We start from the raw sequence: 17,224 nt of genomic DNA on the forward strand, positions 1-17,224 counted from the left end.
AAGTCTATAAAAACATTAATTTGATTACTTTTTCTATTATATCACTCAATCTTCATTTGTTCGTTCTTAGTTGCTCTTTGGATTATTTTACACTAGTTTTAAACTTTATACTCTTAGGTACCTTTTGGTTCATGGTATGAGATATATAGCATGGAGATAAGTAATATTTTGTAATAATAAAATAAATAGAAAACGATAGTTTATATAGTGTTTGATTTAATTGATTTGATTGATTAAATTTGAGATAATATGATATTACCATTTTGTCATTGTTGAAAATATTAATAGAATATTAATAATATTATTTATTAAGGGTAATATCGTAATTTTATATTATTGATTTCATTGTTGAAAATATTAATAGAATATTAATAATATTATTTATTAAGGGTAATATCGTAATTTTATATTATTGATTTGATTGATGTGAGTTAAATTATTACGAATTTGATTGATGTGAAATAAATAATTAATAATTGATTGATCGAGATAAATAATACTTGTACAAAACAAGTGATATGATAGGACTATTTATATTAGTACTTACAAGTACTTGAACCAAACAGTACCTTACACAATTAAAATATACTACAATAGAGTAAATAATTAATAACATGAATTTGCTCACCTTTCTATTATATCAATAAGTCGTTTATTTTATATTAGTTTTAAGTTTGGTACTTCAAAGAGTCACTGTAAAAATGTAAAATATATGAATAAACCATTAAATCTAAAACAACACAATTGCATAATCTTCAATAAAACCACTACAAATCATTTGTTTTTGTTTGTACTTGGGTACAAGACTAAAAGAGCTACAAAACATCCTAGCAACCACCATTGTTCACCATGTGTATTTACTTCTGGGTGCATGCCTTCGAAATAACATAAAAAGAGAATGACAATGGTATCTGCATTTTTAAGTTAAAATTTAATATGTATAAATTAATGTATGAATGCAAAATTGAAGGCTAAGTGTATCTGGAGTTATCTATACATAAACAATTTTTTCCCTCTACATGAATACAAAAAAAAATGTCATTTGGATAGAAATATACTTCTTTCCCATTCATATACATGGAACTTGTCCAAATGTTTCGTCGTCATAAAATAAGAGGATGAAGATTTCCTCCTTCGAAGAATTATTGAAGCAATCTTGAGAAGTTTCTCACAAGCATGAATCTCATCCAATTTCTCCGTTGCATTAGGCTCCAATGAATGATCTCGCCAAGGCTGGTAAAATGACCTGTCCAAAACCCAGAATGTTTCTCTTATCAACAAAATCCAAGAAACAAACAAATAAACTTGGTTCGATTTTCAAGTAGCAAATGCTGGGATATTTAATGATACTACATTTGTCGGGAGGGGATTTGAAATGTGCAAGTATCTTACCATCTCCAGGAATGGTTGGCTTCGACAGGACACCGTATCTTCTCACAGAGGGATGGTAAAGAAATCCCATGACCATCCAACAACTCCGATCCTATATAATAATGGTTAAAAAGAGACATTAAGCAGTGCAATAGGCAACATGATAAGAAAATGAGTTCACTCTGACCAAGATGAGAGATTCATCAATGAGGGAGTGTAGACATCAAGAAAAAAATGAAATTATCTATTATAGAAAAAAAGGTAGAAGTAATCAATCTTTGTTTCGAATGAAATCTTGCACACGTATCATAAATGACGAAAAGAAACAAGATAACAAGGAAAAATAACCCGTACCTGATGAGGAACCAGAAAGGAGTAGAAGACAAAGTGCAGCAACCGCTGACGGAAGCAAGCTGTGACTAAAGCCCACGAGCTGCAGCAGGTAAATTATTGATGTGGCTAATATATCTTTAGAGCCACACCCCACATCTTCCCCAAATCCTTGCTCGTTAAATTCTAACAATGACTGCAATGTTCGGAGGCTAGATCTCTCCAACAAAATAGCAGAATTAAATTTGCTTAATTTAGATGAAATATTTCCAAGGATCACTGATGCAGTCAGCCAGCGCAAAAGCTTTTGTGCAAGGGAAACTTCGTCTTGTTTTTTCATGAAGACGTTTATCAAATGATATTCAGAATCTTCAGGCTGAAGCATGCCCATTGTATTTGATTGTACAGCAATTGTTATGGACCATCGCAGCAATTTCAAAAGGTTCTTATGATCCTGCATAATTTTATTAAAATGATGCCAAAGTTAAAATAAATAAAATACCAGAAAAAATGTCTATTAAGGCCATAATCAAGCTAGTGGTGAAAAGGTCCATCTCAGGCAAGTTAAAAACATGATGAGAACTAGCTTAAAAAAATGTAATGGTAAAAAAATAGAAACATACAAATAAATTATGCGTCCGTATTTTCCATTTCAATACCAATTCTCCTTGAGATTGGAGGGAATGTCTATAACAATAGTAAAATGTTCTGAAATAAACATACTTTTAAAGAAAATCGAACGGCAAAAACAATCTTCCAAAAATAAACATGCATAAAATATGAAAAGATACAACTAAAGCGACAGAACACAAACATCCGCAGTTGCTTTCTTCGAAAACTGGAACTCATCCAAAAGCAAGAATTCAGAAACATCATACATGTCATACTTTTAAGTTTTGCAATTGATGTTAAGAATACCACGCATAGAATGAAACCATTTAAGAGTGCAGGAGAGATACCATCCGAAGAATATTGATTGGAGGAGCACTCATGAGAACAGCTTCGAGAACTAGAACCATACTCAGATTACAGCTAGTTTTGGAGCTTATATCAACGGCCTCACACAGCTTAAATAAACCAGTCTCTGATAAGGTAAAATGTGGTTGATATATCTTCCTCTTTTGTGATAACTTCAGTACAAATGTCAATAATTGCAGAATTGAGTTGCCCACAGAACTTTGTTCTGTAACGACACCACCAATTAGAAGTTTGTATAAGTGAGATGAAAGTTCGGAGAGCTGCTCCAAAGCATGTGTTTGCAACCACTCAACAATTTTTCGAGGCAATATAATAGCATTTAACACCTAATTTGACAAGAAATGAAAATTCAAAAGTGTAAAGAAAAAATTTAAAAAAAAAAACAAATGTTTTCGCGAAGAGAAAAATAAATTTTGTATAGAAAAACCCAAGCATGGAATACACGGAAAACATCAAAACCGTTCTTTTCACTATATTCTTGTTTTTTAAATCTAGGATATTATTTAAGGGATTTATAAGTTCTACTTTTCTGTAGAATTCTTCCGTAAAATACTCTTAAGTGCTAAAAACTCTTTCTAAATGCGACCAAAAAAATTATCTATATTCACTCGTGTTATGGAAAAATTGTATATAATTGATGAATGCAGATTTAGCACATCATGAATAAAAACAGAAATGTAAAAAAATTTGAATATGTTTTGGATAAAAAGTTAGAGATCGAAAAAGATAGCTCTTGAGAAATAAAAGTGATCAAGCTTACAGTGCATGATTGCCGCAACCATTTTTTATATCATGTTCCCTTTTCTGATAATAATAAGAGTCCAGGAAATTTAAAGTTCACTAGGGATACAACTGATTAAGTGCTCAAAATTTTCTCCTAATCACACTGAAAAGATAAATAAAAGATCTCAAAAGAGATTTCGTTTACGAGAGTTAGAAGACCAGACACGGAGATCTAACTTTTTAAGCTGTATTTGCAATCTGATGTAACATGGAAATTCCATACCTCCATTATTATAGGTAATTGCGTCGATATAAATCTTTTTCGGTTTTCAAATTCACTCCAGCAGTGAGATGAAACAATAGATGACAGCCATAAAATTATACCGCACTGATCGACTAAATTCTGGGCCAATTTGTGTAGTTTGACAGCCTTCCTCAATATCTGCACCATAAAAGATTAACTTGGATATAGCTCTTCGCTGTGAGTTGTATGTCAGAGAAAATTACAGAAACGGGCAACAAAATGAAGCCACAGTAACTTTTTCTAAACAGGTAAAACTGAAAGACTGTAAATAATCAAAAGCAGAAAAATGAACAGCATATGTTTACAGTATAGAGTTGAAAAACAATTGGTACTTGATATTAAAAGGCAAGTGAATAAATTGTTTCCTTCAACAAATTTTGAACTGCTCAAAGATGATGCTCAGAGAGGCAAGCATTTTGGCGCCAGTCAAAACATGGTTCAAATAATAGAGTAAAAAACCGAGATTTCTGCGCTCATAGTATTACATCCAAAAATAAAACCAACATAACCTAACAACGCTAGAGATGTCTTTAGGAACATCAAAAAGCATTTATGAAAAGGTCAAAAGGTGGGAAAAACTAGTCTCGTTGATGTATCTGAAGTTCCAACCACATTCATGCGTTAATTTGGATGTGAAGATCACTGAACCTAAAGCTTTACCCAGAAAATATCATTTAATAGATTATGGTTCGGTGTATGCCCTCCAACATGTAATTCCGAAATCTTTATTTTGCGAAGCTTTACTCAAACATTCAAAGAACTCAATAAATTCATAATAAATTGTTTTGCTGGCTACAATGGCTCACAAGCTGCCATCAAACCGCCCATTATTTCTGGAAGAAGTGATAAAACACCAACTTAAATTGAGAGGGCGCACCAGAAGGAAACAAAAAAAATGCATTTCAAGTACAATTCATGTGCTCACAGTATAAAGATAAATCACAGATTTAACCATGCTCACCTGGATAATAAGTTCCTGGGAATCATTATCTGAAAGAGGAGAAGAATAAAAACCAAAAATCTTCTCAAAAATGGAGTTTTGAATATATATTCGAGCATCATCTTCCACATTCAATCCCGCATACAAAAGTTTAAGAATCCACACCCTGTCATTTCTGAAACTAACAGAGCTACTCCAGAAAAGATTCTCAAACAAAGGTATAGCCTGTCATGGTTAAAGCGCAAAGCAGACAAACATTAGAATATTGTTCTACAGAAGCAAATTACAATAGAACACAGAATTGTGATCTAACATACCCTCATATTTACACAAGGAGAATTCATAAGAAACTTGCTTATGGTTGAATAATTGTCGTGTGACTGGTCCAACAGCACCAAAGAAGCTTCCGCAACGAATACAGCAATTACGGATGGAATCCTCTGCCATTGCTCTTCTATCCTATTTTGCACATATAAGACTAAGAGACGAAGTTGTGCCACATGCTGCTTCTTCTTAAATTTCTGATAGGAATTGAATTCACCTTTTAATTCTTGAGTTTTAATTGTGCTATTGAACATATCATAAGATTTTTTTACATGAATTAGCTTCATGATTGCAATATTTGTAATAATTAACGGAAAAATCACCAATAGGACCAAGACATCATTTTTGTTGGGACAGAGATGCGGGACAAGACAATTTTTTTGCAAGATATGATACTGTTTAGATCTTCCAAAAAAACTTCCAGACATCAATCATTAGGCTGAGACCTACTCTCATTAAAGAAGTTATCGCATTATAGATCAAGCCAGCAATGAATAAAAATTCATGAACTTATTATTTATCATTCAACAACCATGTTGCTGTACCTAAAATGCTGGAACAAACAATGAAAACACGGTATTCTAGTTTTCAAAAAAATATGCCGAACTACACTAATATCACCGTCAGACAAAAACTACAAGAGAATTCAGACTAAAAGAGTAATATTAAAAATGTATTTGGCTTGATCTTTTAGTACATTGGGGAAACAGAAAGCACTTCCACAGAATGCACCCATAACACAAAGAATAACATATCAAGATTCATATCTCTAAATACCTATGATAGAAGAAACTTTTAATACCTCTAATGCATCTTTGAACTTGGCAAGTGCTTCATAACCCAATTTCCTCATATTAACATCTGGTGAAGACATACTGACAAAAGTGATGGCAAGTAATCCTAAACTGGCAAACTCAATGGACTCAATATAGCCCACTGAAAGACAATGAATGGAGAAGCGGAGGATGAAGACTGGATCATACATCTGCAGTTTATCAGCGGTCGTAGAAATGCCCCTGAACAGAATATTATTTGATATAATAAAGGTGTAGCCCACAGAAAAGCTATTTGCGTATCAAAGGGAACAAATATACTGAAGTGGCGAAGGAGATAACTTGAAATAAAGCTTAACAATTATCACAATGAGCTAGCCAGAAATGTACCTTGTTTACCACCGTAGAGTCATCCTCCTGAAACTCGAGTAAAGTTCTGCCATTGACACTCCTATCATAAGGAAAATAAAGCACAGTTTGAGCACACAACTTAGGATCGACTGGAAGATTTTCTCTTAATCGAATCTTTCGACTTTCTTCAAGGACTTCTACAGTTTCTGGGTTGACCATTCGTGTATCCTCATCCTTTTCCCGATCTTTTCTCACCCTTAAAGAAGCGATACCCCATAGGTAATCCATCTGAGCAATGGTGCCAGCACATGACTGATTATTTGACTCAATTTCTAAAATTAGACTATATATTTCCACATCAACATCATTACATGTTGCTCCATATGAAGACAAAAGCAAATGAATCAATTCCTTAGACTGTACACCAATTGCTTCTCCACAGTTAACTCTGCCGTGTTGTACATTAATATTAAAAAGTACCCTGACCAATTTGACAAGTTCTAGCTGATGTAAACACCGCTGAGATGTTAACATATTATTCTTGCAATCTAGGGGATCTAGTCCAGAGCCAAAAAAAGTTAATGATTTTAAAACGCTCATCATAGGAGTAAAAGCCAAGCCTAACTGAGTGGAATTAAGTGATTTGCAGGATGGATTAATCAACTTTGCAAATTGTGAATGAGCAAGCAACAGCTGCATGAAGGAATCAGATGAAAATTTTCCCCGAGTTAAAGTAGTAAGAACAATTCGGACATTCTTCACTGTTGTAGGATCCTCAAACCTATAAAGAAGAAATGACTTTAGAAGCTGTTCTATGAAGGGAAGAGAATTCAACTGGATTAGATGATTATGCCACTCTGCTGTCAAGTTCAAGATATTACTCATTACAAAGTTCTCCAAAAATGTATAACAAGTAATATTCTGGCTCTTGATATTTTCATGGTAATCAATATTTGCAGAGGATTTCTTAACCATCAATGTCCAGGAATTGATCAATATCCTTAAGAACCGGATTCTTGACTTCTCTACAGCAGAGTCAACTTCTGACGAAACCTTTTCTTCTCCATGATCTGGTTTCTGAAATTGATTATAATCTGGAAGCAATAGCACCCTACAAAAGTTTATCTTCGCAACCACTCTGTTCACATAATCTAAAGACTGTGCCACTGCAAGCAGTCCACTCTTATCACAGTAACAGTCGAGTAAATCATCACATGCAGCACTAGCATCCGGGCAAACAGAATCAAATAGGCTCAACCTCCTTTCAAACTTCATGACACCCCCACTTGTCTCCAGGTGGTTTCTAAACACGTGGATTGTTTTCCCGAGAAGAGTGTTTGAGAAAATAGTGAAGAACTCTTGGAAGGACTGTGTAGACTCACCACCAAATCCCATCTCAAAAATATTACCAGTAACAAAAGTCTTCCAGTCAGAAAAACCATCCAAAACTATCTGCTTATACAGAAAAATTATATGTTCGAAGGGCTCGTGGAGTTCTCCCCCAAATTTGGACTCAATCGAATTCACACAAAGGAAAACCGTGGGCAAAAGCATCAATAATTCTTCATCAGAAAAAGGGGATATACAATTTTTTTGCTTCCAATTGGCCATAGGTAGCAGTGAATTTTTCAGTGTTTCAGAAAACAGGTGTCCAAAGACAGACAGATGCAGGGGGCTCAATTCAGCAACAAGAAATAATAGTTCAGCTTTGGTTCTATTCATCCCGTTCAAGCAATGAGATATCATATCTACAGGAGAACTTGCAATAATTACCGATAAATCCATAATAGAATAATTGCAAGGCTGTTGAATGCCTTTATGCATTTTCACAACCTTGACAGCTTTAAGCAGACATTTATCAGCAGCATCAAGATTAAAAATACAGGCCATCTCGAATACTTGAAAAAAGATTTGTTCCAAGAGAGAAAGATTAAGATGTATCTCCTCTATCGCACCCATATTATCTTTATTTTTTGAGTACGGATGCAACATATTGCCTAATAGAAAATCAAAAGCGCAGCTAGCTAAGTGCAAACCAACACTAAGAGCATCTTCTTTTGGGAATAGGGGCCAGGAAGTATCACGAAAATCAACCTTGGAAAACAGCCAGCTGACCAATTCAAACAGCTCAAACGGAGATATGAAGCAAATCAAAGTGTGTAAAGTGTAAAACCTAGGGACAAGAGCCTTAAAGTCCATCAATTGGATGCATCCATCAAACTCTTTTTTGAAAACAAGGAACAGTTTTTGCATTAGCACTTTAAAAGCCCTCAAAATTCTCTGTCTGTCATATAACACTCGTTCAGATCTTTGACCACTGCAAATCTTAAACAACAGCTGATTAGATGTTCTTAGTAGATTCAAGACATGGTGATCCATCCGCTGAATACCCAGTTCAGCCAATTCAATAATTATTTCCAAATTTCCCTTAAAAATTGAACCAGATATATCACCAGACACAGTAAAATTTAATTCTGTCATGGCAGGATGATTAAAGATTATTTCTGCCACTTCAACAGCATAATGCAAGGGCTCACGACCATTAACATGAGTAGGAGTAACAATGTCCAAACTTTGAACCAGTAATCGTCTCAACAAGTGTTCTGCAAGTATAAAGCAGATCTCAGATTGCATTTCAAGTCCATCATAAGTCCTGACTTCTTGGGGTGAACGCATGTCATTGATCCAAAAGAGTATATTACATAATGAAGAGACCAAATGATCCGGTGGCATCTCAGTCAGTTTAGCCAAAAGAAACTTTTGTAGGGCTGACTGCTCAAACAAGTGTAAGCTGCTGCTTTGTAAAATCGCTGAAAAGAGCACACAAAAAGGAACCCGTTTCAAATAAAAAGCAAATGCCATAGAAGCAGCTTCCATTGAATCGAGTTCCACAGTCCCAAGCATCTCTTTCTCCTCATCTCTACCATGAATAATACTTTTCACACCACTAATAAACATATCAGGCCATAGGTTAAAGACATCCGTAAGGTAGCTTGATTCAAGAAAAAATACTGATGCAACAATTGAGAACGGGACATCACGTAAGTTTCTTGAGATGCATAAGACTAATGGAAAATTCTGCAATATCTCAATATGCCTTGCGCATATCAGTGAAGAGGAAAATCCCACGGCCAATCCAATGATGCCACTGTCACATTCCTTTCTCAAAACTCTTTTAATTTCACTAAGAGTATTCGTAAAAGAACCGCTGGATTGAATAACTTCCACAACATTTGATCCGACTCTGTAAGGTTGCTGATGCAACATATTACGTGAAAAGTATAACAGGGTCTTCAATGGCCTCAGCTCACATGGACATTCATCGAGTTCCAAGACATTGGCTATACTGCTTAAACTATCAAGTTTCTCACATAAGAGACGATCAATTAGAGATGATAATGGCCCAGAATTCACCTGTAATGTTTTATAATTTCATCGTGTTTGCTTAACAAAGTTCATGATGTAGAAACAAAAACGCAGAAAAACATAAGAAAGCATGAAGAATTGTGTCAAAACGTCTTTCTACCTGAATATCCGATAAATATTTGATTGTGTTGCAAACATATTGCGATATGAGTGACTTCTGAGGTAATGTGAAGGCCACGGACTCAGAGCTAACCAACCTTATGCACTTCTCCAAAACACAAATAATGAAAGGGCTTACATCAGGAGATAGATCTGCAAGTAATAGCACTTCAGAAATGAGATGCGAAATTAACTTACATAAAAACGGTGAGAAGCTGAAACCAAAGGCAAAAAGAAACAAAAGTCCGGAATTTTAGAATTTATAATTGTTTTAGGACAGAAATTGATCTATAAAGCAACAGCAGGAAGATTAAATTTGGCCAGGATTCTAAAACGAACTGAGGTGATAATGCATCTTTAAAATATGAAAAACCTAAGCACGAATTTCACAACAGATATAAAGGCAAATCTGTGCTAGTTCTAGAGAAAAAAGTATGCATCACCTCCAAGACCAAAACACAATTTCGATAATGATAAATCTAATTCCTACAGAGTATTGTAGTAAATGGTCTGGTCAAGTGCTCAACAGAAAAAGAAAGAAAAGGGAAGCAGCAGATTATAAAAGTTCAACAATGCGAAAAATCACAATTCTGCTCAGAATTCAGAATGACACTTCCTCACCATTGAAGCATGTGCCAAAAATTTAAAGTGGACGGTGGATATAACTTTCTAAACCTCAAATGTAGTCATGTTTCTGTCTTTGATTTTCTTATTTAACTAGTTGTCAATAAAGAAAATGGACTATAAATTTTTAAACCTGAACTGTAGGTCATTTTTCTGTTTTGATTTTCTTCTTTAACTTGCTGAAGAACTAGTAGCTAAGGAATATGCAGAAAAAATGGTTTCTTGTAGGTTTTTTACCATGTTAATGGATGTACAGTTTTTCCCCTTTTCGATAGATGAACAAGGATGATAATCTTCAGCCACTAAAGACCAAGATGCTACAAACGTGAATTACAATATACCATCATCAGATTAATTATTGAACTATAAATAAAAAGAAAACTAAACAAGAAAAAGAAGTATTCTTCGGATAGCGGTTTAAAGGGGGTAACAAGCTTGTCAATTAGATGTCATAGAGGATTTTTCCCCTGTCAGAAGAATATGAAATCTAATAAGTGACGTCTGTCTATTGAGCATTCTATTTAATAAGATTTGTTGTTCTAAAAGACTTTAACTGAGTGTGAGAGATCAAAGACAAGTGTTCTGTTGTATCAAATTGATAAGCCAACACTGCAATGTAATGAAAATGCAAAACAAAAAACGTTTCTGCAAAATTCAGCCACAAAAGACCAAACTACGAGAAAGCATTAAGTTCAAGGAATCCAAGTAAAAGTGTAAAACAACATAGTTATTTTGGCATGACCTACACAACTGAGCACAAATAGCAATAATTAACATAGACAGAAAACTCAAATTCCTAACCAGTTTTTCCTAGGCTATTATGAAGATTTCTATTCAGATAAGTTAAGTTCTCAAGATTCAGCCCCTGCAGATTTAGTCTCTTGAAGACATTTCCTATATCACTTTCTTCATAACACTCAATTAGCAGTTCTTAATTTGGAAACAACAGGCACACAATTTTCAATGACTATGACAAATTGCAGGCCAACTAAGTTAACACAATGCCTATAGCTTTTCAGCCAAAACTCTCATAAGAAAAAAGGAGATTGGATATAATGTAAATTACCTCTGCCACCTTCTGGATCAAAGGTGTAATGCCTCAATAATTCCATGTACTTGTATAAATTATTTCCAATCGTAGAAACAGCATCACATAAAAATGAAATAATAACTGATGACAATTTTTGAAAGATTTCAACTTCCACGTCACTGAGATAAGGATGATTGCAGCCATAGCCAGGTATAAAAGAGAACCATGCACATATTTCTCTAGAGTTGTCAAATGCACCGGTGCTTGACATGGCAGCCTTGGCTAAATTATAAGCATGTTCCTTTATCTCTCTGACAGGTGAATACATCAAGAGGACGATAAAAGAATGAAGATGCTTGTACATTTGTGCTTGGGTTCTAACAGGACACATATCTCTAGAAAGCTGACAGACATGTTCACTCAGAAATTGTAACAGAGACAGCTGAAGAATTGATGGTAAGGATAAAGGATTGCTTGGCAGAAACCGAAACAAATCAAACAGTCCTTCCAAGGCCGTGGGCATGGTTCGCTGCAACAGAACGGAGTTCACAATAAGTTGTAAGCAGTGCCAAAAAATCAACTATGAAATTAAAATTTATCCAAGAACTCTGGGCAAGGATGGAAAATCTTCAAGAAATAGAATGCGGAGATTCTTTTTTTTAATCAAAATTAGATTTTCTGATTAACACAAAAATAACAAGAAAATACCAGTTCATGGCAAAACATACACATATGGAGCAAAAGCACAAGGAAAAAATCCAACTATGTAGCTTAGATTGAAGACATAATAGATAGCAAAACATAAGTTCTTATTAGCTGAGACTCTTCCTCGTAGAAGAATTGGAATGACAGGAAAAGGATAATAAATAAAAAAAAAATCCAAGAAAATTGATTGACAACCCAGAAGTAACAACATTAATATCCCAATTATTAGTAGTTAACAGGCTTAAATGACATGTAAGGAGTTGATTTTGAAAGTTGACAAGTCGTCTGAATTAAGGCTTGCATATCAAGAAAGATGCGACTATAAAGGCCATCCGGTCACTAAAAACAATCAGTCAGGGCTTTTCTAAAATTCAAAATGCTCATCAAACTAATAAAGTTACAGCTTGAATCAGCTTTAAGAAAATGTAGAACATAATAACGCAATTAATGCTATAAACTAAGAGAGTTCAACGTGTGTAATCCTTAAATTATCCACCCTTAAATTATAAGCAAAAAGTAAAATACAAATTCGCAAGTCTAAAACCTCTAGGAAGAAAAAAGTTATTATGAAGTACCAAAACACAGTGAGAATCGTCATTGATTCAGCCCTATTTCGCAAAAATTTCTTTCAGGGTGGAAAACTAGTCGAAAATAAAAAAATCGATTGATCTCTCAATTATCCTAACAGTTCACATTGACCAAAACAATTTCAACCCTCATAACTTACGTGATAAATTTTAAGTGTGTCCAGTAGCTTTGAGTAAAAATATGTTTCACCGTTGTCCACATCCACCAAGGAATAATCATGTAAACCCCACAGATTACCAATAGATTTAACGTCAGATTCTTTCTCTAACCCCTGCTCACTGCTGGACTGAGTGCTTCCTCGATCAACCCAAGACATATCTACCTCAGAAACCCCACCCACGAGAATATCAATGTCTTCGTTTGCAGCAGAACTTTTCATCCTCTTACTAACATATAATGATTTTTCTGGCACAATTTCTGTTTCACATTTTCTCTTTGTAGGATGCATGAGACAACTGAAGTGGTTACTTAGAGGAGAAAGTAATGATAATAGGACTTGGGGGTCGGGAAGCAACATCCAGACTTCATTTTCAATGTCCGTCTTTAAAGTGTTCCATTTCTGAGTCATTTTATTATTTGAATGAACAGAACTGCCCATATAATTAAGAAAAGAATCCAGTAACTTTAATCCCATCAGTACAAGCCTCAATGTTCCATGTTTTACAAGAGGCTGACAATGAAGTAACCCTTTATTAATAACTAATCTAGTGAAAGGACGTGGTACAATGCATTTCAGAACATTCTGCACAAATGGACTTTCAAATGTGAGCAGCTCTTGATGATCAGTAAAACCAAGGGTAAGCCCATCACTCACTGACGAAACCACGTCGGCAGCGGTGGAAACTGCCGCTAACCTGCAAGTTCCAAAGTAATTATAAAATAATTGTATACAGACATATATACGCATGTATGTATATTAAGTTCTCAACATCATAATTACATAACACATCAATTTTGAATGCTATAACTTATATGTGTACTTGCATAAATAGCATCATAAACATAACACTAAAGTGCTGAGAAATTCTAACCAGTCAGATGATGAAAGATCTTCAATGTTGTAAGGGAAATCATCCAGATAAGCAGAACCAAAAGAGGGCATCACTTTCACAATGGCAAGAAGCAGGCCTAAATGGTACTCAACTTCTGTTGCTTTTAATTTCTTCATTAAATCCAGAAGTCGCTTCCGATTACCAAAGAGAGGACTTGGATGTCTCTTCAAGTCTGGCATCAATCCGTTCAAAGGGTCAGTACACGCCAAAACCATCACTTCATGTGCCAACTTTGTGGCATCCCCAAAATCATTCCTCCCTGAAATGCTAATCAACTGCTCCAAAGTAACACTTCCAAACAACACGCTCCTTAGTCCTGTAGGCACTAAAGACTCCGGAACAAGAACCCGGTCCCGCAGAATAGATAAAACATAAATCACAGTCTCATCATCATCATTTCCCAGCCCCCTCAACACCCCAGAGTACATCTCCTTCTGCTGCAAAATTCCCCTCAACAACCTTGGATAGCCTACTTCCAAAAATGCCATGGCGAAACCAACAAAAGATTTTCTAGTGGAACTACTTTTTCTCTTGCCCTTACCAAATTGCTTACCCCTCAACCTAACCCCTGCCAGCTTGGAAAAAACTGGGAGCTTGAAATCAAAAATCTTGGCAACCTCCCACGCCAAGTATGAACTGCGCCGAATAATGGAAGCCAACAACAAAAGCACCGCATTCTGTCTCTTGCCCTCTTTGCTGTTCAACTCCTTGTATAAATCACACATCTTTTCCTCAATCACTATACGCCCAAACTTATCCAACACGCGACCCACATCATCACTAACCTTTCCACGATGATGCTTCAGTATCTCAGAAACCAACTTCAAAACATGCAAAAACTCTGGTTTCGTTTTCCAAGATTCCCAGGCTTGCCAAAATTCAACCAACTTCGAAGAAGATTCAACATACACCCGAATATATTCAGCACCCGAATCTGAACTGAGGATTCTGATGAACTGCTTCGAAGACTCGGCAAAAAGATTTGAGTCTGCCGACGTGAGATTTCGAAGTAGCTCCTTGAGCTTAACTTCGTGATTATATTTCACAGTGGATTCTTCCATTGATTCTGAACATAAAACTGATGTGATGATTTGAAAGAAAACAAAAATCAAAATCAAAATCAAAATCAGAATCAAAAATAAAGAAAGAACGAAAGAAACTAGAAGTGAAAAATGGGTCCTCTTGTTTAAACCCTAAACCCTGAGAGCTCCCTTATGGGCCGGGCTTTTTAGCCTGATCGATTAACCGTTCATAGAAATTCAACCCGTAGTAGTTGAATAAATATGTTAAAACAATTAGGGTTTCTTTTATTGTGAAAAAGTAAAAATTTATGGTAAAAAGTAAAAATCTCAAACTCTCAAAATTTACCAAACTACACACTTTATAATATTTTTTTCTCTACTCAATTGTGATTTTCTTCACAAATGAGAGATCTATTTATATGAAATCTTTACAAATAATCCAAAAATAAAATACATCATTACCTACATCATCACACACTAATTTTCAATATTTACAACTCTTATTTTCAACATTCAAATATTCAATACACACATTTTAAATATATTTTTCAACACTCCCCCTTGTGATGATGATCATAATGATTGTCTTCATTACGTGTTTTTATATTGCCTCGTTAAAAACCTTACTAGGAAAAACCCATTGGGATAAAAACCATAGCAAGGGAAAAAGAGTGCAGTCACGTAAACTCCCCCTCATATTGACACGACAATTCTTCACAAATTTCGTAGATTGCGCATCCCAATATTATATATATGCTTTCTGAATATTGACGTAGGAAGCGCCTTTGTGAAGAGATCTGATGAATTTTCACTTGATTGAATGTGACGAACATCAATACATTTATTCTTCTCAAGCTTCTTGGTGAATGCGAAGAACTTAGGAGGAATATGTTTAGTTCTGTCGCTTTTTATGTATCCTTCTTTCATTTGAGCAACACATGCAGCATTATCTTCATATAGTATCACAGGCTTCTCGTCGAATGATAATCCGCATAAGATTTGGATATGTTGGGTCATTGATTTTAACCACACACATTCACGACTTGCTTCATGTAGTGCAATAATCTCGGCATGATTTGATGAAGTTGTTACGAGCGTTTGTTTCTGTGAACGCCAAGAAATTGCAGTGCATCCACGAGTAAATACATATCCAGTTTGGGAACGTGCCTTGTGTGGATCAGATAAGTATCCATCATCAGCATAACCAATTATACTTGGATTAGTATCTTTTGAATATAAAAGTCCCAAGTCTGTCGTTCCTCGTAGATAACGGAATATATGTTTAATTCCGTTCCAGTGTCTCTTTGTTGGATATGTGCTAAATCTTGCCAACAAATTTACGGCAAAAGATATATCGGGCCTCGTACAATTTGTAAGATACATAAGGGCACCGATAGCACTTAGATATGGTACTTCTGGACCAAGAATAGCTTCATCATCTTCACATGGTCGGAATGGATCCTTTTCTATGTTTAATGATCTAACAATCATTGGAGTACTTAAAGGATTTGCTTTATCCATATTAAAACGTTTAAGGATCTTTTCTGTATAATTTGTCTGGTGAACAAACATTCCACATTCTTTTTGTTCAATTTGTAAACCCAGACAATACTTGGTTTTTCCAAGATCCTTCATTTCAAATTCTTCCTTCAAGTATGACACAACTTCTTGAATTTCCTTATTCGTTCCAATGATGTTTAAATCATCAACATATACAGCAATAATTACGCATCCGGATGTTGTTTTCTTAATGAAAACACAAGGACATATTGAATTATTTACATATCCCTTTTTTATCAAGTGATCACTTAGTCGATTATACCACATTCGACCTGATTGCTTTAACTCATATAATGATCTTTGTAATTTCACAGAATAACATTCCCTGGATTTTGAACTTTGTGCTTGAGGCACCTTAAATCTTTCAGAGATTTTCATATATATATTACTATCAAGTGATCCATATAAGTAAGCTGTAACAACATCCATAAGACGCATTTCTAAATTTTCAGATACCGCCAAGCTAATCAAATACCGAAACGTAATTGCATCCATCACAGGAGAATACGTTTCTTCATAATCAATTCCAGGCCTTTGAGAAAAACCTTGTGCAACAAGTCGAGCTTTATATCTCACTATTTCATTTTTCTCATTTCGCTTTCGAATAAAAACTCATTTGTATCCAACAGGTTTTACACCTTCAGGTGTAAGGACTATAGGTCCAAAAACATTACGTTTATTTAGCGAATCCAATTCAACATGGATGGATTCTTTCCATTTTATCCAATCCTGCCGATTTTTACATTCACCAAAAGATTTTGGTTCATGATCTTCATTATCATTTATGATGTCGATTGCCACATTATAAGAAAATATATCATCAATTTCTTCTATATCTTTTCGGTTCCATATTTTTCCAGTATTAATGTAATTGATAGAGATTTCATGATTCTCGTCAGTTTGTGGTTCTGACAGAACATTTTCATAATCATATGTTTCTTCAGGAACACCATTCTCTATTTTGTGATCATCATGTGTTTCTTCAAAAACGTCATTCTTTATTTTGTGATCATCGTGTTTCTCT

General features: G+C 34.9%; 1 protein-coding gene across 2 annotated transcripts; it reads right to left on the reverse strand.

Moving 5' to 3' along the window:
- Positions 1-916: 916 nt before the first annotated feature.
- Positions 917-14,835, reverse strand: LOC142537538 (uncharacterized). 2 transcript variants are annotated; one of them, XM_075643049.1, is made up of 13 exons: positions 13,598-14,835; positions 12,706-13,420; positions 11,310-11,802; positions 9,621-9,772; positions 6,134-9,508; positions 5,773-5,955; positions 4,964-5,167; positions 4,668-4,871; positions 3,686-3,844; positions 2,661-3,005; positions 1,726-2,155; positions 1,393-1,483; positions 917-1,246 (listed from the first exon to the last, which is right to left on the reverse strand). In XM_075643049.1, exons 1-13 carry the CDS (start codon positions 14,677-14,679, stop codon positions 1,039-1,041), a joined length of 7,641 nt encoding a protein of 2,546 aa, XP_075499164.1. In that variant the 5' UTR covers positions 14,680-14,835; the 3' UTR covers positions 917-1,038. The 2 variants fall into 2 exon arrangements, with proteins under 2 accessions (XP_075499164.1, XP_075499169.1); XM_075643054.1 differs by lacking the exons at positions 917-1,246; positions 1,393-1,483; positions 1,726-2,155 and having other exon boundaries at positions 2,710-2,884.
- Between the last annotated feature and the right edge of the window lie 2,389 nt (positions 14,836-17,224).

Source organism: Primulina tabacum, chromosome 1 (assembly GCF_025594145.1).
Source record: "Primulina tabacum isolate GXHZ01 chromosome 1, ASM2559414v2, whole genome shotgun sequence".
Lineage (NCBI taxonomy): Eukaryota > Viridiplantae > Streptophyta > Magnoliopsida > Lamiales > Gesneriaceae > Primulina > Primulina tabacum.

Excerpts from the sequence above, each read along its gene's own strand:
- LOC142537538 (XM_075643049.1), bottom strand. The coding sequence starts at position 14,679 with ATGGAAGAATCCACTGTGAAATATAATCACGAAGTTAAGCTCAAGGAG. Across the intron at positions 5,956-6,133 it reads ACTCTACGGTGGTAAACAAG|ATGTATGATCCAGTCTTCAT; the intron begins GTACATTTCTGG and ends GATAAACTGCAG. Across the intron at positions 3,845-4,667 it reads CCCAGGAACTTATTATCCAG|ATATTGAGGAAGGCTGTCAA; the intron begins GTGAGCATGGTT and ends TTTATGGTGCAG.